Source organism: Aptenodytes patagonicus, chromosome 3 (genome assembly GCF_965638725.1).
Source record: "Aptenodytes patagonicus chromosome 3, bAptPat1.pri.cur, whole genome shotgun sequence".
NCBI lineage: Eukaryota > Metazoa > Chordata > Aves > Sphenisciformes > Spheniscidae > Aptenodytes > Aptenodytes patagonicus.
In genome coordinates, this window is record NC_134951.1 from 105,487,040 (window position 1) to 105,513,267 (window position 26,228).

Sequence of the window (26,228 nt, forward strand, 5' to 3'; positions counted from 1 at the left end):
TGCCCCGCCGCCCCAGCCTCACCCGGACGCTGCCCCACAGCCGGGCCCCACACCCGCGCCCCCTCCTCTCCCACACAGCCCCTGCGCTGCGGCCGTGGCGGCCCAGCACCTCCCCACCCCACCGCGGACCGTAGCACCACCAACGGCCGCGCCACCCTCCCCGCCAGGATCCCTGCGCCGCCGGGGGAAATAGTCCCCTCTCCCCTCCGCCCCCGCCCGACGGGGGAGCCCCGCGGCGCGGCGACGAGACCCCCATATCGGGGCGGGCGGAATCCTTCCGCCGCGCCGCCGGGGCTCCGCCGGCATCCCCGCCCCCTCGGCTAGATCCGGCCGGGCCGGCGCGGAGGGATTCCCGGGGGCTGTGCGGCACCGGGGGAGGGGGAGCGCGGGGAGGCGGGGGGCGGTGTGAGGGGGGAGGAGGTGCCGGCGCCGCGGCGGCCCGAGGGGGGGGTGGGGAGGGGGCAACATGGCGGCTCCGTATTAACTTCCCCCCCTCGGCCGCCCGCGCTGCCGCCGCTCTCCCCCGCTCCCCCAGCCCTGACATGCCGGGCATGATGGAGAAGGGAGCGGAGCTCTTGGGGGGCAAGAGCCGGGCAGCCCCCAACGGCACCAAGAGCAGCAGCCCCTCCAACGGGCACTACTCGGAGCCGGAGAGCGGCGGCGGTGACAGTGGCGACGAGCACGGTGCGAGCCTGGGGCCGGCCCCGGGCCGCCCCGCCAGCGGGGGGAGGGGGGTGGCGGAGGCGGCGGGAGGGGCGCCGAGCCGAGCCGCCTCCCCCTTCCCCGCGCCGGTGCCGGGGCGGCGCGGGCGCTGCCGCCGCCGCCGCCGTTACTCCGCCGCCGCCGCGCGCCTGTGGTGCGGCGGGCCGGGCCGCGTGTGAGGGGGGAGGGCGGGCGTGCGCGGGAGCGCGCGGCGCGGCCCCGCTGCCGCCGGGCGGCCCTGCGGTGCTTAACGATGGGGAGTGTCTCCCGGGAGCCGCCGCCGCCGTCCCCATTGTTCCGCTGAAATAAACTCCCCCTTCCCCCCTCCGGCCCCCTCCCCGGCGGTCGTCGGGGCTTAATCCGCGGCGGCGGGCGGGGTGGCGGGGGGGGGGAGGTGGCTTATTCCGCACGGCCGCGGCGAGGCGGCGGGGGCTCCCGGGCGGCGCGTCCGCCAGCCCGCCCGCCACACGGCGGTAGCCTGGGACGGCGCCCGCCCGCCCGGGGACAGCCAAGCCGTTAATTTCTCTTCCCCCCCTTTGCGTTGCAGATGTAGGAATGAGGGTCGGAGCGGAATACCAGGCGCGCATTCCTGACTTCGAGCCCGGTAAATCGCTTCTCGGCTGTAACCTGACATCTTGCCGCCGCCGTTCCCGAGGCGGGAGGGATGGGTTGGGTGCTGGGGTGGGCTCGGCTCGGCGCTCTCCCGGCGGCGGCCGCGGGGTTGCATTTATTTTGCTTTCGAGCCTTTGTGTTGACGATCCGGTGTCGGCGGCGGGAGGCTGGCAGGGGCAGCATCTGCTCTCTGTGCACCCGGGGGTCGGGGGGGGCATCGCGGTGGGAAATTTTCACTTCGTTATCAGCCGTATTATGTGTATCCGGCGGGAGGCGGTGAAGCAGAAGAAGGTTGGATGCTTCCTCCCCCCCGCCTCCTTAAACCATAACGCATATAATATAGTAACAAGGTGATTTAAAAATATTTGACGGGGGGTGATGGATGTTCTCGGGCAAGGGTGGGAAGTGATGCGCCCTGCCGGAAGCAGAGCAGACCTGGCTGCGTGCTGGAGGCGCTGGGGGGAAGATGCGCTTGGTGGGAAACTCCTGCCCCTGGTTTTGTGTGCTGTAGTAGCCTCGCTAGCCCCGCTGTTGCAGGCTGAGCTGCTCTCCTCCGCCTTCCTCACCCCCCCAGCCCCGCCCCGCGGAATACTGGGTAGGCTTGCATAGCCTGGTACTCGGTTTTAGCAAGTTAATTGCTAGAATGCTATCTTGCGTTACTACACTGAGCAGTGAGACCGTAGGAGCGTTTATCAGTTTTGCTGTAGTGGTCAGATGAAGCCTATCTACTTTCCTGTTCTCCAAACAGGCTCCATTGGTGTCAGATGATTTCCTACCGGAAGAGGATTGGGCCAGAGCTTCTCGCATAGTGCCTCCTAAAGCTGGAGCGAGCCCCTCTTGATGGGCACAAGTCCCCACAGGCCAAAGAAAAGGCCGGGGGAAAGAAAGGGGGAGGGTGGGATTAAATGGATGCATGATCTTGGCATAAGGGAATGCCTTTCCCCTAGAAAGGAGCGCGTAGTCTAGGTCTCTTTGTTAATAAGACTGACCGTTTACACCCTTTATTTTTACATTGCCTACATAAAAATAAACATAAATAAAATTGATCGTTTCTAAGGGCAGCCTGGGCTTGTTTTTCCTACAGGCCACTTATATTAGAAAAACACATAGTGTTTGTTTTTCTTTTGATTAAAAGAACTCCTCACCCCTTGTAGGACAACTGAGGTTCTGTGGTTTCAATTTTGTAAACTATATATGCAATGGTATCCTTGCGTTTGTAACTACAGAACTAATTTTGTGCTCTCTTATAACCAGACTTTTTAGAGCTCCTGAGCGTTCCTGGGGGGTGGAATTCAACTGATGCTCCTTTCCCCAATAACTACTTTATCAATTTCCTTAATGATGGGAATCTTTCCGCAATATGTCTTGTGTCAGAGGTATAATGTATAGTATTGTTCTTAGTGTGTGTATTTTGATTATTAGGGCAAGAAGATAGTAACTTTTTTTGGAACACCTAATTCTTATAAAATTTTTTTTAAAAAGTCCATAAAGTGTAAAAGTACAATACATACCACGTTAGTAGATTGGTTATCTGAGGAGATCTCAGCAAGATCTCATGCTTTCATCTGGGTTCTTTTTTTTTCCTGATGAGTCTTGAGGCATCGTTTCATAGAGATGGAAGTAATGCTGGACAAAAAGCTGTGCTCTTATCATAGCTACACTTAGATTACTGTTTTTGTAGCAAACGATGTAACGGACACTCCATCATACTTCTAGGTTTGCATATATGGACATAGGCACTATCTCTGATTCACTAACTTTAATGCTGTTTCTTCTTGGAATTGTTTTAATGCCTTCTTTTGAGGGCTTACCAGATACATTAGAATGTGTGTTTATTTACAGTACTTTGAGTGCTGTTTTTTTAACCCCCTTAAAACAAATAGGTGGGAGAAGGGAATCAACGACAGATGAAGCTACATAAAAGTCTAAGATACAAAGTCAGCCTTCTGGTACACACACAGAATACTAAAATGAGTGGAATAAATACCAATCCTTTGGCCTTACTTAGCCTGTGTTGAAAAATACTCATAAGCAATGCTCTATGACAATACATTGAGGAACAAAACATTCATGATTGAAGTTGTGATGGTAGTAAACATTTTTTTTTGGTCTGAGTTCATGTATAAAATAATTTTTTTTTAAAGAAAAAGTGAATCAACTGTTTGTCAGTGTCTCTTGGAAGAAGTGGATTGTGGTTGGAAGCAACAATTAGGAGAAGTTAGTTTAAACATACTCTTTCTTACCCCTTCCCCCACCATCCCCTTTTTTACAAGCAAGTCTTCAGATAGAGCTGTAAGGGAAATGGCATTTTTAATTGTCACTAGATACTACTGCAATGAGATAAATTTTCTCACTCAAAAAGCGGTTTTAATAAAATAAAAATCCTAAATCTCCTTACCTAATTTACTGAGTTAATAAACCATCTCCTGCACTCCAGATTTTTGTCTCCTCCTGCTGGTTTTCTATATTCTTGAGGTGAAATTGTTCTGCTTGTACTTTTTCTGACCCACCTATAGATGTAGCAGGATGTTACAAAGCTGGTATCCTTATGTTGTGGGCTGTTTGCATTCTCTTGGAAAGCGTAGTGGAGAATGCCATCACTGGAGATGCACCATACTGTTGTGTCATCCACACATGAGATAACTGCTAGAGAAGTTTTATTCTACTCAGATTTGGACTTTGGACTTCCCAAAGGCTTTAGTATGAATTTTGCTTATTTAATGCTGAAATACTTATTTCGCATTTACCCTCTTCGTGGGGGGGGTGGGGGTGCTGTCAAGAAGAATGTTTGTCACTTATGGAATCCGTTTCTGTGTACATCCTTATAACTTTCCTCACTCTAGTCTTCCTATATGAAAACAGGCTTCTTAAATAGAAATTATTAAATGGTGTGGTGAAGTATGTAAAATTTTCCATTTATTCCATGCCATCTGTCCTCACGTTCCCTGATTTCTTTTATTTATGTTTATTTACTGATTTATTTTTAAGATTTCTAGTCCTTTATTTTAGAAATTTAGTTCTTCCTCCTGTTAGTTTCTGTGTTTCTGTTCCTACTCTCAAAGCAGATCTTAAGCAGATGATGGTACTTTGTATGCTGGAAACCAATACACTTTTAAATTGCCATGCTGCCCCACAATGCCCTTATTAAGTATTGTATGCTTCCAGATTTTCATTTTATTCTCAGTACTTGAAGTCGTGTACAGAACGGCATCATCCGCGTGTGCCTCACTTCTAAGCTGAAATTTAGAAAGTGTCAGTTTGCTGCTATAGTTTCTCTATTCTGGAAGCAGTGGAGAGTTTGTGGGTCATCTTCAGCTAGCCCTGTTTTCTAAGTGGCATTGGCAGAGGAGCGCAGCAATTGAAGTACAGAAACCTCTTCCTAAGTGGCTTGAATGTGGGGTTTGGGCAGGGGGAGACTTGTTATGTTTGAGATGTAGCTCATGGTCTTTCTCTTCCTTACTGGCTTACAACCCTGCTCTTCTAACATACTTTGGTTAACATGTTGCCTGGTATTTCCAGCCGCTGTCTGTAATAAGAATGGGACTTGTGGATAAAGATCATGTTGCCCTTGAGATACAACACAGCCTTTTTTGGGGAGGAGTGCTGCTCACTTGAATACTTGGGGCACAAATGGCAAGAAGCAGTTCTCATAAAGGTAGATCACGGTCCTGCATATGGAGATGGAGGGATCCCTGTACTGTAGCTATGGAAATCCTGTGTTGAGGACGGGATACCTTTCTTCGAGCACAGACCTACCTGTATGCATCCCATCCTTCCTTTGTCGTCCTTGCCTTCCATTTGGCAGTGTGAAGATGCCACCTGAAAGGAAAAAGTTATCTGATTCCTGCTGGAGAAACAGCACTGCTTCATAAGGGGGTGTTCTGGTGGGAGCTGCTTGTTGGTCACGTGAGGGTGGCATCTCAACAGGGAAGTGTCACTGCATACATGATCCGCAGGCGCAAATGATAGGACTGAAACTTAAGTTTTTTCACTTTAATACTTGAATATTCAATAGCTGATAATATCCATGATATCCACTTGTCTGCAGGTGTCTGGTATTTTTTTGGGAAGGAAAAACTGAGGGTATACTCATGTTAAGTTTAGACACTTCTTGCTCACAACCTGAAATTCTGATGCATTCTCTAGTGGTCCTGTTTTCTCCTCATCTCTTAGTTAAAGAGTGGAGTACAGGGTAGTGGTCATTTACTTGTGATAAAAACTGAGTGGACAAGAGAAATGTTGTGCCTGTAACATGTTTGCATTGCTCTTCATGAAATATTGCGTTCCTAATGACTAAAAATGGCATGGTTTTTTGTTCTAAAGTAGAATGTTGTATTAAGGAATTTGTTCTTATACCAAAATCCTTTCAGAGTTTAGTACTGCTTATGCCTTGAAACTGGTGCTTTATGAATGTATGTACATTTTTAACTTGTTACAGAGTTTATGGTGCATTTAGGTTATCTGTCTTACACATCTCATTTTGGAAGATGCATGAGTTCTTTCAGTTTTTCTAATTAACTGGTTTTCAAGTTCACCGTCATAATGGATCTAAGCATTTCAAAGATGATAGCAAATACAAAACACTGCCAAACTAAAGAGGGGAGGGCAACAAAACATAGTACATAATTAGAAAGCACTAAGTTGTTCTCTTTTCCAAAGCATTGATTTGTTTTGTTTTGTTTCCTTCAACAAGATGTAGAACCTAAATATAAACTGTGGAAGCTTAAAATGGAGTGAAAAGTTGTTTCACTGAATAAAAAAATCTGTCCTCCAAGAAGGATGCAGGGAAGGTTCCTCAGAGGGTGATTCCTCAAGGAATTCATACTGACACAAGTGTAAATGCTCCAATTGTTGACCAATGTCTTAGCAAGATAAACTGTTGTAAACAAACAGATTGTAAGAGGCTTTATGTAGTAGCATACATTTGTAAAATATTCATGAAAAGTAACTATTAGTTAATGCTTTTGCAGTATGGGGGAATTTCCTTTTCTTTTACAGCGGGTTTTTTTAAAAATCAAAGACTCTATGATTTAGTGCTTTGTACAAAGTTGCATCAGTATTGAAAAAATTGCTCTGTCCTCCTGATAGGTTAGGTAACTTGGACTGCTTCCCTTGCTACATTGAAGTGGAGTTGAAGCACAAAGAAAGAAACAAAGAACCCCCCCAAAAAAACAACCCCCCCAAAAAGCAACCAAACAAAAAAGGATGACTTTTAGACCTAACTACTTTCTACAGCTACACGATTTGGTTGGCTATGAATATCAAAATTACATGGCTATGCAACTCAAAACTAGAGAGAGAGAGAGAGAGAGGAACAGAATTGTTTCTGGCATAGTTGTTAGTATAGTTCCTTGTTGAAAGGATCAGGGATGGTGACTGTATTCTACCCCCTATCTCATATTTTTTTTGTTTTAAGGAAGCCTAACAACACAGTAGATCCTGATGCTCCTATGGTAATGATAAATGTTAGAGTACTAATAGACAATCATAACTTCTGGAGGACTGTTCCAACACAAGTACCTCTAAATTTTGCATCCATGCCAACTTTAGCAATGCGCTTTAATGCTCCAGTTGTGGTAACCAGGATCCTAACATCCAGTTATGATTGAACCTCATAAGAGTAGTGTTCAAATTCAGCCATTCGATGTCTTAAGGAAATAATGTGGAATTAATGACTTTTTCCCTCCCCTTAGTAGTTGGGCTGGACTGCTTAATATGGTTGACTTTTACTTACTGTCCCATGAATAGTTGTTCTCTAGATCATATTTATAAATACTAAGACTTACTTGTTTTCTTACAGGTGCCACAAAATATACTGATAAAGATAATGGAGGGATGCTTGTATGGTCTCCATATCATAATATTCCAGATGCCAAGTGTAAGTCCTTCCCTGCTTAGGAATTTGGATGCTTAAGTATAATTAAGTAATTGTTTCTGGTGTGCCTGTTTGCTCTTTGTTTTACACACAGTGAAATTGCAAATTAGTAAATTAAACACAAAGCTTCTCTTTTATTTTTTTTTTATTTCGAGAACTCTGGGGAAAGGAAAGATCACCTTCTCTTACTCTATAGTTAGATCTTTGTTTCAAATCACACTGCCTGTGTTGTATCATCATCAGTGTCTGTGAAACCTTTAGTTATTAATAAAAGAATAAAACATCTAAGCATGAGGAACTTGCTGCTCTAAATTTCTAGGAGGAGGAATTGCAGTAGATAAATTCAGAAAAGATGTGTTGAGGCCCAGTTCAAGGGGAATGCTCAGGAAAAACACAGCATTTTCTCCCTTCAAAAGTGACCTGAAATACAGACTCATCTGACTAAATGTGATCAATTATCTGTTTAGTCTAGTTTAAACCTGCCTCCTATGCTAGAATTTCCCATGTATAATATAGGGGAGTAAACTTTGAGGGTGCGGTCATGAGAACCTGGTCCTGAGGACAGTTTCTATCTATTACCAGTAGTTAGAGGTCTGTGTCCCCCTACATTTGAGGGGACGTACCTTCTACTACTGCAGAACGGTTAGAAATGAAATGCTGTACAACTATGATTATTAAACACTTTCTTCATTCCTTTAAAGTACAATTAATTCTTTGCTGCAACAGTTCATGGCAAGGACGTCTCTGTTCCATTTGAATAATGAGGATATAATTATTTCCTTTTGTCAATCATGCTTCCTTTCAACTACATTTAGTTGCCGCTTAATTGTGAACTGTAGAAGGTGAATGGGAAGAGTTTGTTTCTTTAAAAATAAAAAAAATACCCGTTGAAGATCAAAACTAGCAGGACTTAATTGCAAATGATGGAAAGTGTTCAACTCAAAGATGGCTCTAGTATGGCCAAATATGATTTAAAAAATGTTATTGGTGAATTTGATGTCCTAGTTATTGAATTTTCATATTCTCTATTGAAAACCGACTTCATGCTATGGTTAAAATTAATGTTGGTCAGTGAAAACTATTTTAATATCGAGGATATGCATAATCATCGATCTAGGACCTTTTTACATTAATTTTTAACGTTTGGGAATACAAACAGTAGAAGTAGTTCAATTTAAAACCAACCCAGGTGTCTGCACACACACCCAGTGTGTCTGTGTTCTTAGGAGTGGGTTCCAAGAAGACATAGAGATATAGCCTTTCAATAACCAGCTAGTCTCTGATTTAAATAAATAAATGATGACCCTCTGTGGCTTTGTTGTAGTAAAAATGTGATAGAGAGCATCTTTTTCACTGAGAATTGGCTTGTATAGAAAATTTATAAAATTAAATGTTGATTAAAGACAGTGGGTTTATTTATTATTAATGAAGCTATGAATATATTTTAACGTTTTGGGGAACCTGGGCCTATGCAGTGTATTAAAGCATGGGAGGACTGTTTTCCCATGTTAGATGGCTAATTCTGTGTCACCTTATAGCAGAACTAAAAGTACTAAAGAATAATTCTGACATTGCTTTGTTACAGTGGATGAATATATAGCAATAGCAAAGGAAAAACATGGATACAATGTGGAACAGGTAAGTGCTATGAAATGAGAGTGCTCCTTTAAAGGATTTTTTTTATATAAAAGTATAACACAACTCTTTTTTCCCTTGGTTACCATTAATTAACGCTGTTTCTCTTCAGGCACGGCAGCAAACTGCAGTTAAATGGATCTGCATACAGTTGTGGTCTGGATTCTCTGCAAAAGATTGAGCTCTTTGTTTTCATGACATGCTCAGCTTGTAATGTGCACTTTTGAAAGGTTTGGTATGTTTCTTGATACACTGGGCATGTCATGCAATTGTGTGTGTATATTTAGCTAAAGAATTTCTTAGGAAAGCAGCCTACAAAATTAATGTTTAATATTAGAATTAAAATACAGTACAATTTGGAACCATTAATTGCCATAGGGACAGCACTGGAAAGGTTTCTTGCATATTTTAAAAAAAAAGAGGCAAACCAATTTTAAGTGAGTGTTTCTTCAGAGGAAGGAAAACTGAATCAAATTCTAGGTTTGAGAGTAACAAACAAGTTCACTTTTTTTTTAATAACCTTTAATCACCATCCTGTAAAAAGTACATGATAAAACTTTGCTGGTCTGCACTTAGTTCTCTTGCAATTTCCTTCATAAATCAACCAATTTATGTAGAAGTGAGATTACCTATTGCAAAAAAGTACTTGGTGTACGAGTGGAAACAAGTCGTATGATCACGTTTTGGAGGATGGAAGCTCATAATAGCAAAGACTTGCTAGTCAACTGCTATCTGAAAAAGAGGCTGCCAGTGTTACGATGTCCAGAATACCTGCAGTTTAGTGATGTTTGTTTATGGCTTGGCTTTTGTAAGGGGAGAGAGGGAACTGAGGGATCTCAAAATTGATACAATTTCAGGTTGGATGGGGCTCTGAGCAACCTGATCTAGTTGAAGATGTCCCTGCCCACGGCAGGGGGGTTGGACTAAATGACCTTTAGAGGTCCCTTCTAACCCAAACTATCCTGTGATGATTCTATGAAAATAAGTCTACAAAAAAGGCTAATTTTCAAAACAATTTCTGGTACAAAATATTTGTAGACTGTTCACAGTGGAATAGAAATTATCTTTGCAAGAGTCGCTTCTCACTTGCCATTTCAACAAGAAAAGAGGTTTGCTATGTCCAGGATATTAGAATATGTGAAATCAGGGGTTTGGAGAGCTGATGAACAACTGGTGATCATGTCTGCACTGTGTGGTTGAAACTGAGTGGATTACATTTCCCAATTCCCATGCCAGACTTGGCATCAAATCTGTCATTGATTCTCTAGCAGAAAGTCTAATCAGTGTAAAATTCTTTAAGAATACCGATAAATGAAATTATGTAAGAAAATATATTTAAATTTCAATTCTTACTAGGTGCACATGACATGGAAGTGGCCGTGCTGTTATTTGTGGATTGGAGAGTTGTAGAAAGACCACTCTCACTTTGAACTTTCAGACTTGCATTTTGGATGATCCTCTGGCTGCTGAAAAGTATTTTTATTTTCTTTTTTGAGTGGGCTGGTAATAAAGGCCTGAAGACCTATAAGGAGCTGTATAGGTGATACATGCTCGTAAAGAAAGAAAGCAGGTCATATTTGAGCCTATCAGCCTAGTTCATGCTACTTCAGAATTACTGCTGCCATGCCAAACTTGTCTAGCTTTCATAGCTTTAATAAAGTATAGATGTGCCCACTCTTCATATCGTCTCCAAAGAGAATTTTGTAACCTACAGTACATAGCCAATAAAATTGTAAATACATTTTGAGAAGGGGTTCTGATAGTCAAATTTTATTTTAAATAAATAAATTGCAGGGTTTTATTTAGCTTGTCTCAACATTTTAGAAATTTGACTAAATCCAAAAAGGGACTATTTCTTTTCAAAGGCTCTCGGCATGTTGTTTTGGCATAAACACAATATTGAGAAGTCCCTTGCGGATCTCCCTAACTTCACTCCTTTCCCTGATGAATGGACAGTTGAAGATAAAGTCCTATTTGAACAAGCATTTAGCTTCCATGGAAAGAGCTTTCACAGGATCCAGCAAATGGTAAAGTAATATTTTAACCAGAAGCAGTTAATTTCATCACGTGTCTTGGACCTATAGCTTTTTCACTCTGATGATAAAAGCCTTTGCCCCCCTCCCCCCTTTTTAAAACTGTATACGAAATACATCCCTCCTTTCCATCTCATCCATGCATTTAAGATATTTAGGTAAAGGTGGTTGTAAATAGAGCAGAATTATAATCTTGGGTGGAATTTTAATTTAAAAAAGTATTAATATGTTAATGAATTCTTCTAGCTTCCAGACAAGACTATTGCAAGCCTTGTGAAATATTACTATTCTTGGAAAAAAACTCGCTCTAGGACAAGTTTGATGGATCGGCAGGCTCGAAAACTAGCTAATAGAAATAATCAAGGTGACAGGTAAGCTTTATATTCTTAAGTAGCTAACCAGAGACTGAAGTCTTTCTAGGTAGAGATGTCAGAGTAATTTCCAGCCGTTATGTTTCAGTGTGAACTGTGTTTTTAGATTCAAGCATCTGTGGTGATGTCTCTGCTTTTAGCAAGGGGTTTGGTACCTGTGCTTTAAGAACCATATCACTCCAGTCGGTGTGAGTTGTAATAACACACGAGTGCTTTAATGGATAACTAAAAACAAGGGTTTAAAAAAAGCTGAAGTCTGGGGATGTGGTTTAGAAATAATGCTTTATTTGAGAAGTCTAACCCTATATTACTGTGTGGGGAGGAGAGTGTTTTTGTGGATGTGGGGGTTTTCTGGGTGGTGGGGTTTTTTTTGATTTGGGTTTTTTTGAACTAGAATGGTATTTAAACTGAAAGATCAACCACTGTAAAGAGCTGTAGCAATCAGAATGCCCAAGTACTGTTTTATAACAAAACTTTAAATATAAATCTTATTTTAGGAGACTTAGAGCTGCTATCAGTCAAAGAGAACTAGAGCTCAAAATAGCTTTAAATTGTCTTGGATAGAAGGGAATGACATTTCCCCTAGTTACTATGAAATTAAAATTATATTGCACTTAGTATACTTGAGTATTAACTTGCACTTTTTTAAAAGTGATTTAATATGTTGAATGTATAAGTAACATAATCATGTTTATATTGGAAAGTATGATTTTACATCTACAGAAAGTTTCCTAGCTAGAGCAAAAGGGTCTATTTAATTATATGTTATTGAAAAGAACTCCTGAAATCTAAAATTCATATGCTTACTTAGTGACCCTATGGCTGAAAAATTACAGAAGAAAATAAATTTGCTTCTAATACAGCATTTGGGTTTTGGGGTTTTTTTGGTAATAACTAGAAATTTTTGTTGGTTTTTCTTACATTCATTTATTAAGAAATTGTCGTGTGAATGACTGGATTGGACTCGACTAAACTAACTGTTATCTTTTCAACCTTTTCTCTTTGATTTAATTCAGCAGATTTCATTCCTTTCCCCCCCCCCCAAATTGCTAGATCTTGAGGACTTTGGTGAAAAAGCAGTCCTGTGTTTTCCCATCTTATATTGTCCCCTTTTGCTCTCCACAGACTTCAACAAGGGTTTATTCATACACCTGGTGCAGTGGTTTCAGAACTGATCTATTTAAACTAATGTGGCAAACGAAAGGTTATTTCTAGCCTTGGTATAGTTGACCGTGTAAGTGTTCATGCCGGCACAAGTGGTTGAATTGAAGAAAGGTGACACCAAATTTTTTGGGCAGCAGTACCAGCACTGCTTAAAGTAATTCTGAAACTAGAGTTTAGGATTGCTTGTTTATCATAATAATTATTAGAATTTAATAAAGGGAATATGTTTGTAACAGCTCTCTTTTGAAAACTACAAACAACTGAGATGCCATATACTTAGAGTAGATATTTTAGAGTAGATAATTCTGTCTTACCCTGATACATATTTATATTTGGGGTTAAAGAATAGACGAAATGACCAGCTTCTTATCATCTGTCCTCAGTGATGATGACGTAGAAGAAGCTCATCCAATGGATGGAAATGATAGTGATTACGATCCCAAAAAAGAAGCCAAAAAGGAGGTAACAGATAGCTTAATGGTGAATGTCAGTTTGTTTGTTTTCTGTGAATGTGTTACTGTGAAGAATATGATTTGTAGTAAGGAGGTTTAGCTTGCAGCCTGCTGAATTCACAGGGTTTTTAGATGATCAAAGTCTTGACAACTTCTGATTGAAACAAAATGTTATTGTATTATTTTTGCCATTCTGGGGACATAAATACATCTCTCATTACCTTCACTATCTCCTCGGAGATCTTCAAGTTTATAAGAGATGTATGCTATCGCTACCTGGTAAAACAACATTCCCCCTACCTCTGTCTTGTTAATATGTTTACAGTTTTACTGGTTGTGAATTGTTGGAAACTAAATGTTTTCTTTGCATTTTAGAACTTGAAATGGCACAAGGTCTAATAATGAACATTTTTACTTTTTATTCTGCTGTTGTAACAATGTTCTTGCAATCTGTTGATTTGAGTTGCTGTCTAAGCCACTTCTAGATAAGGGCTATTTTGTTCAATTTACTTTCCTTAGTTATTGTTTGAATCACTACACGCAGTCCAGAATGAAAGTAGTGTGTTCATAGACTTCTAGGAACAGGACAAATAGGTTTGCAGTTTCTGATGAGCTATTTGGATCTACATAAGATAATTTTGTGATCTAATATTTCTGGTAGGATTTGCATGCTTCCACTTCCTAAGCAAGATATAAACTGAGTAGGCTACTTGAACGCGCAGAGCAATGGAAACTTTCTGTTACCAGAGAAAACTAAAATGAACCAAACACTCTAGCTTGGCAAGTCAAAAGCTTGGGAGAATATTTTCACTTTAAATCCAGACTGAACAGACAGGAACTGCAATTTCATACTTGAAGAGCAATGCAGAACCAGAAAACAAATAGTATAAATGGGCCAGAAGTAAACTTAACCTTGGGATTTTTAGATGTCAAAGATGTAAGGCTCTATATCAACTTTCCAAGGAAAAGCAAATATCTTAAGTGCTTTTAAGATTGCCTCTATGAAGTCTGTGGACTGGATTAAGATATTACATTAGCTGGGAAGAGGATGTGGCAGAAGGTCAAGCATAGTAGAGCAAAATACTGTTTGCTGATCTGTACTAATGCTACAGAACATAATAATAATGGCTGCTGCAATTTGTTTTCTCTTCGCTGTGATCAGATGACCACCTCCTCTTAACCTGCATAGATGCCAGCAGAGAGAAGCAGTAGGGAGCTGCTTGAAGTAGCAAAAAGCCTGAATCCCGTCTCTGTTCTGGTACTTAGCATTGCTTGGAATTGGAGAGTCCTTGCAGGGAAAGTTGTTTTTGCTTCTCTCCTCCTGGTCTGTAAGGAACCTACCTGCTTGCCCTATGGGAGTCACGTGTGTGCAGACTAGCTGTTGTGCAGGAATGCCCACTGAAGACAAAGCTGAAATTTTTACATGTCCAAACATATCAAAACAGCAGTTACAAAGATTGCATCTCCTCTTTGCTATCCCCTTCCACTTCAAAAAAGCAAACAACAAAGGCTTAAGTTTGCTAAATTACATGGATTTTTATAATGACTGCAAAAGTAAATCCATCCTCTCTCTTCTAAATCTCAAATCCCGTCCCAAAGCAAACAGCACTATCGCTTTCTGAGTTAGAGTGCTTGCACCAGGGAAAAGTGTCATCTTGCATTCTTGCCCATCCTGGTTGACTTCCGCTTATTCTTCTCCCCTGATCTTCACCTGAATTCTTCATATCTGGCCAGAAATAAACCGATTACTTGGTTTAAACATGTTTTATATATATATATATATATATATATATATATATATATATATATATATTCTTTACCTTCTGCTTACATAAGAGGTTCTTGATTTTTGCCCTCTTTTATAATATTCAGACTGTGATTTCTATACCATGTATTGTATTTTCAGCCATGTTTAAAAAAAAAAAAAAGTAGTTTTGAAAACTGGCCTTTCTAAGACTAACGCAGGCTTATCCAGCAAATGACTGGTATGCTCCATCAGCTCATCTGCAAGACTTAGTTTGGTTACTACATGCAGAGGAGGATGTTAGCTTAAGTTTTCTTGGTCATAAATAGGGCATTACAATGCTATGTGATACTTTATTAAAGTTGTATATAAGATACTGTTATTCTTTAATGATTTATTTCTTGTAAATTAAAGGGCAATAATGAGCAGCCTGTTCAGACCAGCAAAATAGGTCTGGGTAGAAGAGAGTATCAGAGCTTGCAGCATCGCCACCATTCTCAGCGTTCCAAATGCCGTCCACCAAAAGGCATGTACCTGACCCAGGAAGATGTGATAGCTGTTTCCTGTAGTCCCAATGCAGCCAACACAATTCTTAGACAGCTGGATATGGAACTAATCTCATTAAAGCGACAGGTACCATGGGTTATTGGTCTTGTTTTGTTTTTGTCTCAGATTGTTCTGATTGTAATGATTTTGAAGATTATCTATGAAGATTCTGAAACTTCTTTAATGTGAGTCTTCCTAATTTTGTTCCACAGTTATCACCAGAAGTGCTGGACACTAGCTGACTAGCTATTCTTCAGTTTTGTTTTTTATGTTCATCTGCTCTTGTGGATAATATGAAACAAGATGACTTCCTTTAAAAAAAAGGGGGGGGGGGGGAGTATGGCATGAAAACAATGTTACAGATCTAGGGACAGGAGAAAACCAAAGTCTCGTTTGATTTGATTTTCTTTTTAACTTTGTTAAAAGTATTTGTGTGACAAGTGAGAATAAGACCAATGAAGCAGTGGAAGTTACATTTGTTATGCTTAAAATTGTAGCTGTTTTTCTGGATGTCCTTCTCCACATACCATGGAAGTATGGGGGGAAGTAAGTCATGGGCCTAGTAATTTCTCTGTTTGAATTGATGAGCTTTCTACTTCTTATTAAATTTAGAAAAGCTTTGTAGTCTCCACCTTTAAGACGACAATTGCCTGCATCCTTTGCATGAAGGAGTTAACTTTTGGCACTTAAAGTTGAAACGAGGAACCTATTCAGCTTCTAAGGGTACAGCAGTATGTGCATGCTTGCTTTCTAGGAGCGATGGGGCTACAAAGTCAAGGCTTATCTCCTGGAATTTCTGCCTCCTTATAGACGGCTAAGAGCTGCCATGTTGCAAAATCATGGAGTGAATAATGGGTTTCATGGGGTTTTTGCTCCCTTGTATTCTTTTACAGGAGAAATATGCTTCTTTCTGTCACAGCAGGACTCGGGGGCTAAATAGCATAGGTGGGTTTCACTCTTTAGCCTAAGCGTAGGTGAGTTACAGCCTTGAGGTTGTGTTTCTCTTTTTTTCTTGCAGTGATCTCAGAGATGCAGCCTTTGGAATCTCCCACTGAGTTGTCTGCTTTTGTGTCCATACTTAAAGAACACTTGTAATAGCTGTGCACCATAGTATGCAAAACTATTTTCTTACCTATGTTACCTTATGTGCATCACTGTCAGGTTTAAATGGTTAATAGATATGTATATGTATGATTTGGAAGCTCTCTCCTTTTTATAGACTAAGATATTTTATTTAAATAGCTTAAATCATTTCAAGAATCGCCCTTAAAGGAAATCATGATGATCTAAGGTCAATAAAAAGCAGTCTGTCAGAAGGAACTAACTGGAAACATCTCATAAATCTTTCCCCCCCCCAAAGTGCTTTTTGGAGAAGGAAGAAGTTAATGTATACAGTACATCTCACTTAGATATCTAAGAACCAAGTTTTGTGTCTAGAATATTCTGCGTTCTTCAAGAACATATGCATCACTATCAAAACTTGCTTATTATGTCCTACTTTTAATATTCCTGCAGACAAACTGTTCTTTTGAAAGACTGGCTTAAACGTTTTTCTCTCCGTAGTAAACTGTGCTGTATTTTTTAAATTTTTTTTTTTTAAACAGTTAAAAATAGTGAAGCCTTAAACCATAATATTTCTCTTTCTAACTTAGGAGGTACACTTGTGGCAATCCTAGTGAAGATATATGTGTAAAGTGACCAACTTTCTTTGTGGAGCTGATTAACTTTGTTGTTTTTGACCAAGGTTCAAAATGCTAAGCAAGTAAACAGTGCACTTAAACAGAAAATGGAAGGCGGGATTGAAGAATTCAAACCTCCTGAGGTAAATCAGAATAAATATTAGAACTTGTGGCCTTGCACTTACATTAGTGGGAAGCTACAGAAATGTGTTTTGCTGCAGCATAGTGTTTGCATTTCAGCAGCCCCTAAACAGGATCCATTGAATTACATGCAGGGGTGAGTCTGTCTGGCTTCTTTACAAGAAATTAGTGGTAGGCTTTTTTTATGGCAACTGGCTAAATAAAGAAGCAGAAGAAACTGAAATGTCACGTCTGTTCATGACAATAGGGAGCTGAAATTGAGCCCTGATAAATGGGGTTTTTTTCTGGTTAAAAGTAGTTAATGTAGATTACTAGCAGTAAATTCTATGTTCTGTGTGAAAACATGACTATATATACATTTGGGCATCTGAAGTATGCCCAATGCCGACGATTTATTACTACTGAAGTTCTCTTTTTGCTTGTTTTAAAGGCTTGGATATGAAACATAACGTGAATGCAAAACACTCCAGACACCAAGTCCTAATAGTTTAGAGAAATGTAACTATAAATTCAAATTCTGTCTGCATAAAGATCATTAGCTTGTGCATAAGTTATGATATAGCTGATATTAAGAACTGCAATAAAACAGAGGAAAAATCGTTGGTGTAGTTCTGAGCTCAAATCCTTAAATGCTACTTCCTGTTCATGAAAGCAATCTTAAACTATAAATTCATGACTTATAAGCAAGAGATTTTTACCTATGTTACAAAATGTAGTGCAAGTAAAACACATTCTGATGCTCAGATATTTTGCAGCTGTTGAAACATTTTAATGATCTTTGTGCCATTTTTCTAATTTTAATAGTCTAATCAGAAAATCAATGCCCGTTGGACCACAGAAGAGCAGCTTCTTGCAGTACAAGGTATGTTAATAGTAGTAGCGGCTTGAAATCTGATGCAAAGGATTTGAAGAGGTACTCAGGCTTACGTTTGTATTTCCCTCTAATGAAAAGCTAAACTTTATCTGGTCTTATAAGAAAGTCACTGGGAAAACAGCAAAACTAGTGAGAATATTTAGGGCATTCATTCAAGCAACATGACACTAGTCTTTCAGTTACCCATATTAAATCTCGAATAGGAAAACTAAGCTGGGTTTAACAACTGTGGTAGTACCAACAAGTCCCTTCAATCATCTTCTAAATCACCTTACATGAATTTCTCTAAAGTGGAAGACCGAAGTAATAGTTGAAGTAATAAAATTTGAAGCAAACACTTACTAAGACATCTCTCCGTATTCTTAAAGTAGGAAAATGCAGAAGTAAAACTGCTTTACAGTTACTTTTTTCTGTTCATGAGGGGATAAGAGAGCAGATATCTTCCCAGTGGAGGCCTTTTAAGAGTCTGAAGCTGGATATGGATACTTGACTAACAGTCTTATTGGAGAAAACCCAACACTTTCTAGTAGGCTATTGACACAGCTAATTTGCAGTTATTTCATTTATATGAAGGAAAACTGACTCTCGTCTTGCTTCAACACGCACTGCCTAATCAAGGAACATGCAAGGGAAATATCTGGAGAGCCTAATGCTGTCTCGAAGTCACTATATATTGACTCACTTCTGTGGATCATCTTTTTTAAGATAATATAATCGGTTCAGTTATACACATCTGCTCTGTTTCTCTGTATTCTTCGCCTCCTTTAAAATGGAAGACTGAATTTTAGTATAAAACCTTCAGTTGGATCAGGATATCGGTGTAAAGTTGTCAAGTGTGCCATACCTGGTAGTTATTAGCCAGATAACTGAACCTAAAGTTAGGTTTATTTCAAAGTGTGAATGGAAATGCTGAAGAGCATGGTGTGTCTGAAGTCATGCCTCTCAACTTACATGCTTCAGACTGGGATTTGCATCTCCAAACCGTTTTCTGTCCTAAGTTCATCCTCTCAGTATTGCTAACAAGCTCACTTTTTAAGTTTTGTTCCCAAATGCAACTGAAGGAGATGCCTATCTTTAATATGATAGTCTAGCAAGTAGAATGCTTGCTGGAGAAGTGGGGAAAATGCAGGTTCATTGTGCCTGCCTTAGCATGAAAGGATTCAAACCATCTTGCATTTTCATGGGTTAGTTATGGGAGCTCTCACTAAGCATCAGTTTGGGAAGTGATGAGTGTGCATTGAGCTTTTGTTAAGCTATGGCACTGTGTGACTGACAAGGTAAATAATAAAACTGGAGCATGGGCAAAAGAATGAGGGCTGGTGATGACTCCCTGGAGAGGAGTTCTAGTCTTCTGGTCTCTTCTCTAGGGAATGCTTTGTGTTTTATAAAGGTAGTCAGCCTCAATACTTAAGGGTGGGGTGAGGAATCAGGCCTTCCGGAAGAAACCTGTTTTCATTGAATTTACATGTGCTGCTTACACGTATTGTTTCCTTTTTAGTCCCCTTCCTTTGCCACTGTATAAAATGGAGATGAGAGAGCACCTTAACGCCAGGGACAAAGTAGTCTTATTATCCCTCCCTTACCTACTGCCCGGTAGTAGAGCCTCCCTCCTGGAATGAGAGTGCTGTAGGTATTAACCTCCCATCCCTCAGGCTAAGGACCCTGATCTCTTGCTTCAAAATAACTGCTCGAGCTGGTAGACTTAGGCATGAAGGAGCCACGCCGTCTTTTCCCTGACTCCGTTTTTAAAAGAAAGTAGCCATGGTTGCTGTACTAAAAGCTGCCATAGTGCGTGTTAGGCTTGAACTTGGAAGTTGACTTGAGCGTGGGGACATTTAGTTTGTACATTTAAGATTTATTTCATCAAATGTATTGATACGTTTTAGCATGTGCTTTTAATAATTTTACAGAAATCGTAAGCATTAAGCAGGTAGGTGGCACTTCTATGATTTGTTCACTTGAATTCAGACATTAAATCCTACCATGGAAATCATAAAAATAATCTGCAGTAATATAATTTTGGTACTGTTTTTCCTAAAGATGAAAAAAACTCTTGTCATCTGTGGGCTAATCTCGAGAGATTGGCAGTAACTAAAGAGGAGGTAATGAAAAAACCCACCTAAAAATAGAACTGAGTGTGTAATCTTAAAAGCAGTGTGGCTGCCTGCAGTGGGGTTGTGGACTCAGACTTACGATCTCTGAGCTGATCTTTTGCGGTATAATTTATCAGGTTACTGTTCAATGTTGTCTGAATAGCTATTGAATGTAATGGGCCAGTTTATCACTTGAGGTGTTCTTAAGTTACAAACTTTGTTTATGTATAGAAATGTATGAGCATGATCATCTTTTCAAACTAAGATCTCAGCCACATGAAAATTGCGATTGCAGAAATGTTAGAAGACTTGTTCAAAACAACAAAATTTGAATTGAAAAGCAGTGCATGACTTTCATAGCATTGCAGTGGAAAACAGTTGGGACAACCAGGATCTGACTCTATGTAAGGTCGTTGCCAGGAGCACTGTAATCCCATCACAGTGAAACTGCAGCTCTCATAACCTGGAGGTTGCCGTTAACTATTTCTGCCTCATTGTGGTGCTGTATTATACTGCTTTGGACCCAGGCTAATGTTTTGTGTGCCTGTCCGTGTTCGCTGTGCTGCACAGCGTTAAGCAGCGTAGGCAGCATCGAACTTGGAGTTACGAGTTTCTCTGAGTTAGACGTTCAAGATGAAACATTGTAATAGTGAGCACGCACACGTTCAAGTGAACCTTTGCAACTGGGCGAAGTTTTCAAGAGGTTGAAGCATTCCCGTGATCGGGGCTACTTTCAAATAAGCCAGGAGAAAGACATTCATACATGTGAAGTGAGGCTATGCAGTCATCTTTTGAGCTTCACTTTCAGCAACCTAATAAAATTATTCTTACTGAATAACAGATTAAACGCTTTAGAAATTATTTGGGTGGTGTGTAGCACAGAATTCATATCAGGATGTGAAAGTTACGCACACCAATTTGAAATGGGTGATGAGTTGGCATCAACTCTTACAGATATGCCAGCACCTTATGCATAAAAATTTCATAAACATGTGTTGAACTTCCTCTGTTTCTGATGCAGCTTAAAAGGGTTCTACTACCTCATTGTGTAGAAGTCTTTGTGGTGACGCTAGAGCAGTACTAAATAACACTCTGAAAAGAATCCAAAATGAGTAGTGCTGTGTGTAGCTAAAGTAATGAAATTGTATTTTCTTTAGATATTTCTTACAGTTGGGCTCTCAGTGAAGGCAAGTTAACACTTTTCAAACTGTTTGCTTGGAAATAGGCTTTAAGACCTTATTTTTGACAACTTTAGTTGAAGTTAGCCAATAGGCTCAGTCATTTTGCAGATTAAGGGGAAGGAAGAAGTACAGACAGCATAGTAACAGAAAAGGTTGAAATCACTAAAAGTCTGAACTAGGTTTCAAACAAAAATGCGCTTTGTTCTGCTGGGCACTTTGCTCACTTGATGAATTGTACAGGACGTTAGATATGTTGCAGTGGACATTTAATGATCATTATAAATTAGTAAGGGTAGTAATGGTAGGGCGATCAAAGAACATTAAAACACTGGAGGGAGTGCTCTGTGGGCGCACGCAGCTTTTAAGGAGTATAGCTGATACCTTGTACAGCTGATAAAGCACAGAGCCAAATCCCTGTCTTTGCTTTGTCTAGATACATGCCCTCCCGCGTGGCTCTGCTAGGTCCCTTTGTTTTCTTTCCAAGGTTCTTGCAGTCAGGATGGTTGGATTCTTTTGTATGCCCCAGAAAAGATCTTAAATAATGTAGCTGGGCTCTTGACAGTTGAAACATCAGGTTCAGCTACAGAAATTGTTACTATCCTAGAGCTGAACTTCTCTCTTAAATTGCAGTGAGTGTACATTACCACATCAGAAGTGCCTATTAACGAAGAAAGTAAAGAGCAGAACAAGCTGAAGGTCATGCTCTTCACAACTAAGTTGAGAAGGAACATAGCTTTCAGATTTGAAACAACTCTCACTTTCTGAATCCTTTGCTTCTTTTTCTGAAGTGAGGCATGGAATCAGAAATAAATTTCCCTTCCTGTAATGAGACAGAGTGCCTGTCCTCTAAGCACTGTAATATGTCCCGAATGAGTTTAGTTATCAGGAGCTTCGCAGAAGGAGTCAAATTGTAATTCACTCATGCATAGCGGAGAGCAAAAGATGAGTCTTCTGTTTACTGAGTCTGGAATAAAACTCTGTTTTATTTCCTCTAGTCTCCAAACTTCTGGACACTTCTGATTAAAGATACATTTTGTGCAGCTAAAAGCTGTGTTCTAGGATGCTGGAGAGTTTGAGGATTTTTCTGAAGCAGGAGAGAGGAAGAAGAACTAGACACATACCCAAAATACAACTGAGAGAAAATCAATAAACTTTAGATTATAATTCCAGTTTTAGGTTAAAAACTACAGAATGCTGTACTCAAGGGGGTTTTTGTGTTATATGCAAATGTAGTTTTAGAACTTTAAAAAGCACACGTTGGGATTTTTTGAAAGGACCAGCAGCATTTTCTTGTGAAGTTCTTGTAAACAAAAGTGACCTACTGATGTCAATATGAAAATGAATGAAAAGAACAGTGCAAAGATCTTCTGTCATGCTGCTTCTTGCTGGAGGATTTGGTGCCGGAGGCCTGTGCTGGGCTGTCTTATAAACAGACACCAATGGCTTATATTTACTTACCTTCCCCCAGGTGGTTGTCCCAAAACCCCAGATTCTTCTACCCAGGTCGAATGGTGAATGAAAGCTTTAAAAAGACTTTGTCAGGTGAATGCTTGCCAGTTGCTCTTCGTAGCTTTAGCAGAGCATGTCACAAGTGGAGGAATGAGCAGTATATCGTGACTTACGGAACTGTGCCTCCCTGTTCTGCCCTGTGCTTGGTCCAGTAGGTACTGCCCTCTACCACTCCTGCTGCACAGGTTGTGGGCAGAGAAACATCTGCATGCAGCTGGCACGGAGGGAACCCATAGAAGCTGTCCACCTTTGTCACCTGACATTTCTAGTGTTATACCCTGTTTACAGCTATACACATGTGCTCGGTCACCCTCCCTCTCCCATCTTGAACTTGTCGGGCTTCTGCCCTTACTGCAAGCACACCGAAGGATTTACTTCATTCGTCAGAGGCCAGATCTCTGCGGTTTTAGGTTGGGTGGCTTGGTGAGTAAGCCAGGTTCTTTAAGAAGAGTGGGTAATGACCTTTTAATAAAGTTCTTGATTTGTATGTTGATAGCTGTGCAATTAAAAATTATTTTGTTTTAATGGAAATTGAGGCCTTCTCCTAATTGAGAAGTCCTCCTAATTAGCGAGTCCTTGGTTTGCAGGTCCCATAGGTTCTCTCTATAAATACATCACACGTAGCTGTGTCTGACTGATTCTTCACAGCTATGTTATTTACTTTGCCTTCCAGGTGTCCGAAAATATGGTAAAGATTTTCAAGCTATTGCAGATGTAATTGGCAACAAGACTGTTGGCCAAGTGAAGAACTTCTTTGTAAACTACAGGCGTCGGTTTAACTTAGAGGAGGTATTGCAGGAATGGGAAGCGGAACAAGGAACCCTGGCTTCTAATGGTGATGCTTCTGCTTTAGGGGAGGACACAAAAAATACTTCTAATGTGCCATCAGGAAAGAGCACTGATGAAGAAGATGAGGTGTGTTTTGTGTACCAGAAATAAGTAAGCATGGGTTGAGGAACAGCATTTTATTTAGTGATATAATGTAAGGTTAACTGGTGTGGAGTGGCAAACCGCATTCTAAAGAATGATGATGAGCTTGCATAGAACTTCAGCCAATGTCGTTAACCAGCTGGGAGCAGGACTGCACCTTTCATAGTGACGATCACGTTACTGTTTTATTGTTAAAATACAGTTCTTGTTCTAGAAAGAAGACTCTTGCTTCATAAATATTTTTAGTTCTGCTGTCTATAATGTTTTGGTTGGTGATTTCTTTTCAGTAACTTCTCAGTTTTTTGGTTTTGTTTTTTAAATGCTGTTTCCTGTGTAGTGGACAGTGGCAGCCCAACTGCATCGCGTTCTGGCTGGGATGGCTGTTCACGCAGTCTTGTCTTTGTCCTTTGTGCAGGCACAAAGCGCTCCGGCCACTCAGTGTTTAGGCCCTTCACCTCCAGCACAGGCATCTGCTCCGGCACCTACCGCTCCCATGGCAACTTTAAATCAGCCGCCCCCGTTACTTCGTCCAGCGCTTCCTGCTGCTCCTGCTCTCCATCGTCAGCCTCCGCCACTTCAACAGCAGGCGCGATTTATTCAGCCAAGGCCGACTCTAAATCAGCCTCCCCCACCACTCATCCGCCCAGCTAATTCCATGCCTCCTCGTCTCAACCCAAGGCCAGTGTTAACCACGGTTAGCGGCCAGCAGCCACCCTCGCTTATTGGAATTCAGACAGAATCCCAGTCCACTCTGCACTGAAGAAATAAAGCAGAATTATGCTAACTCCTACATTTGAAAAATTGTATCAATGTACTTTTTTTTTTCCAAATAATGAAGGGGAGAAAAGAGCAAGCCTTCACAGGTATCAGACCAGTTTTACAGAGGAGCAAGCTAATAACTAGAAACGGAACCACATGAATGACCACCTGTATAAAAATATTTTTATGTCAAAGACTTGTACAGCAGAACAATGCCTACAGTACAGCCCTCCTCTATATGAATAACTGTGGAAGGAAGCTAACTTCTTAAATGAATAAATGTTCAACACACCAAGATTTTGTTTAACTGATTTTTACTCTATTTATTTTATTACAGTTCTTTGTAGTCAAGCATCTAACTACAGGAAAGTAGTCTGGCAAATCTAGGAATAGATAATATTGTAGGAGACTTAAATGTAGCGTTGGGTTTTTGTGTGTGTGTGTGAATTACCTTTTTTTTTTTTTTTTTTTACTTTTTAGTGCAAAAAAAATAATGGCCTTAGGTTCAGAATTTTTGGCCCTGTTTAGGTAACAGTAGAAGCATTTCACGCACTTGTAAAATGTAGGTGTTTCTTCTCTTCGTGTTTTTCCCAGAACACTTTTGCTTGTTTAAAAAGGTACTGTCTTATTAAATACTCTGCTGAAAGAGTATTCTGAAGACTCGGTGAGCTATTGTACCAAACTTACTAAATCTCACGCATGTTCTACTCATAGAAGTTAACTGAAAACCGGAGTCCAGTTCCCTGCTGCGTTATCTCTTGTGGGCTGGGGTGGAGAGAGAGGCAGCAACTTCCACCACCCAGGAGGGTGACAGGAGAGGAACCATATAGCAAGAACCATTAATTTAATTTGTTATTCCACTAATTCTTCTAATTTAAGTACAGCAGAATTTCATTCCTCTGAGAATGGCTGTCTGCAGTTTGAGTACGTTAGATCATTGACATCTTGCCTAAGAATTCGTGAGGGAAGTGTAGAGGCTGATGGTGGTAGTAGAATATTGTGGCAGTAGAGTTACCTGCTGCCAGCCCAGTCCTACTGTTAAATGATTATCTCCGATTTCTGCTATTTCTGGTGGAACTGATTAGCTGGGCTGAGGCTATTTGGGGGGGGGGGGGGGGTTTGCTTGTTTTGTTTTATTGACTAAGTAAAATTTGCATTTGGGTATTAATTATTGCTTCCAAATTTTAGGAGATTGAAAGGTTTTCTTCCACTGCATTCATTAAACTGTTCTTGTCTGAAACCTTGATTTATGCCCAGCAGTGCTTTGGGGGGGAGGGGTCAGTTTTTGTGGGTGTTTTGTTTGTTGTTTTTTTAAAGTAGGTGCCTCTACCCTCCAAGTAAACCAGGCTGCAAATTTGAGTAGCAGTGTTTGAAACTGTGTGATCTGAATCAAGCTATTGAAAAATATTGCATTCTTGACTACGTAATAACATTCATGCTGACTACCATACTATTGTAGAAAATTATTTTTGCCAGCAGCTGAAACGGTGTTTGAAAATCCTTTTAAATCCATTCTGTTAATAACTAGATTTGCCCTTGACTAAAATGAGACTTTATTTGACAATGGAATGTGCTCTCACTGGGCTCTTTCACAGATAAATTGAATGGTCTAACGATCAGTTTAGCAGCTGGCTAAGGTCTTTTTTTTGTGCAAAGGGAAGTTCTTATAGCATCAGATCCTATTTCATTTGTAAATCTAGTATTAAAGTTTGATAGTTGTGGCCTGACTTGCAGTTAAGGTGTTGACCTTTATGGTTTATTCTTCATTTTAAAATATTTTCAGACCAAACTTGAGAGATTTTCCTTTCCGAACAGCTTTCACTGGTGTGCTGAGGTCTCGTACAAAAGGTCCTTCTTGGGAATTTTCTTTTGCATCAGAGTAGATGCTTAGCCACTACGTGAGCTTCAGGTGACCTCTCGTCTAAGAA

The 26,228-nt window shown here is 40.6% G+C and overlaps 1 protein-coding gene across 6 annotated transcripts; it reads left to right on the forward strand.

The window, feature by feature from the left end:
• Positions 1-478: 478 nt before the first annotated feature.
• Positions 479-25,412, forward strand: RCOR3 (REST corepressor 3). Of its 6 annotated transcripts, none has more exons than XM_076334500.1 (12): positions 479-684; positions 1,250-1,306; positions 7,115-7,192; positions 8,775-8,827; positions 10,690-10,851; positions 11,104-11,228; positions 12,776-12,872; positions 15,003-15,221; positions 16,879-16,956; positions 17,759-17,816; positions 23,285-23,526; positions 23,957-25,412. In XM_076334500.1, the coding sequence occupies exons 1-12, from the start codon at positions 543-545 to the stop codon at positions 24,299-24,301; spliced, it is 1,656 nt and encodes a 551-aa protein (XP_076190615.1). In that variant the 5' UTR covers positions 479-542; the 3' UTR covers positions 24,302-25,412. The 6 variants fall into 6 exon arrangements, with proteins under 6 accessions (XP_076190615.1, XP_076190616.1, XP_076190619.1 ...); XM_076334501.1 differs by having other exon boundaries at positions 12,776-12,854; XM_076334504.1 differs by lacking the exon at positions 23,285-23,526 and having other exon boundaries at positions 23,957-24,270.
• Positions 25,413-26,228: the final 816 nt, after the last annotated feature.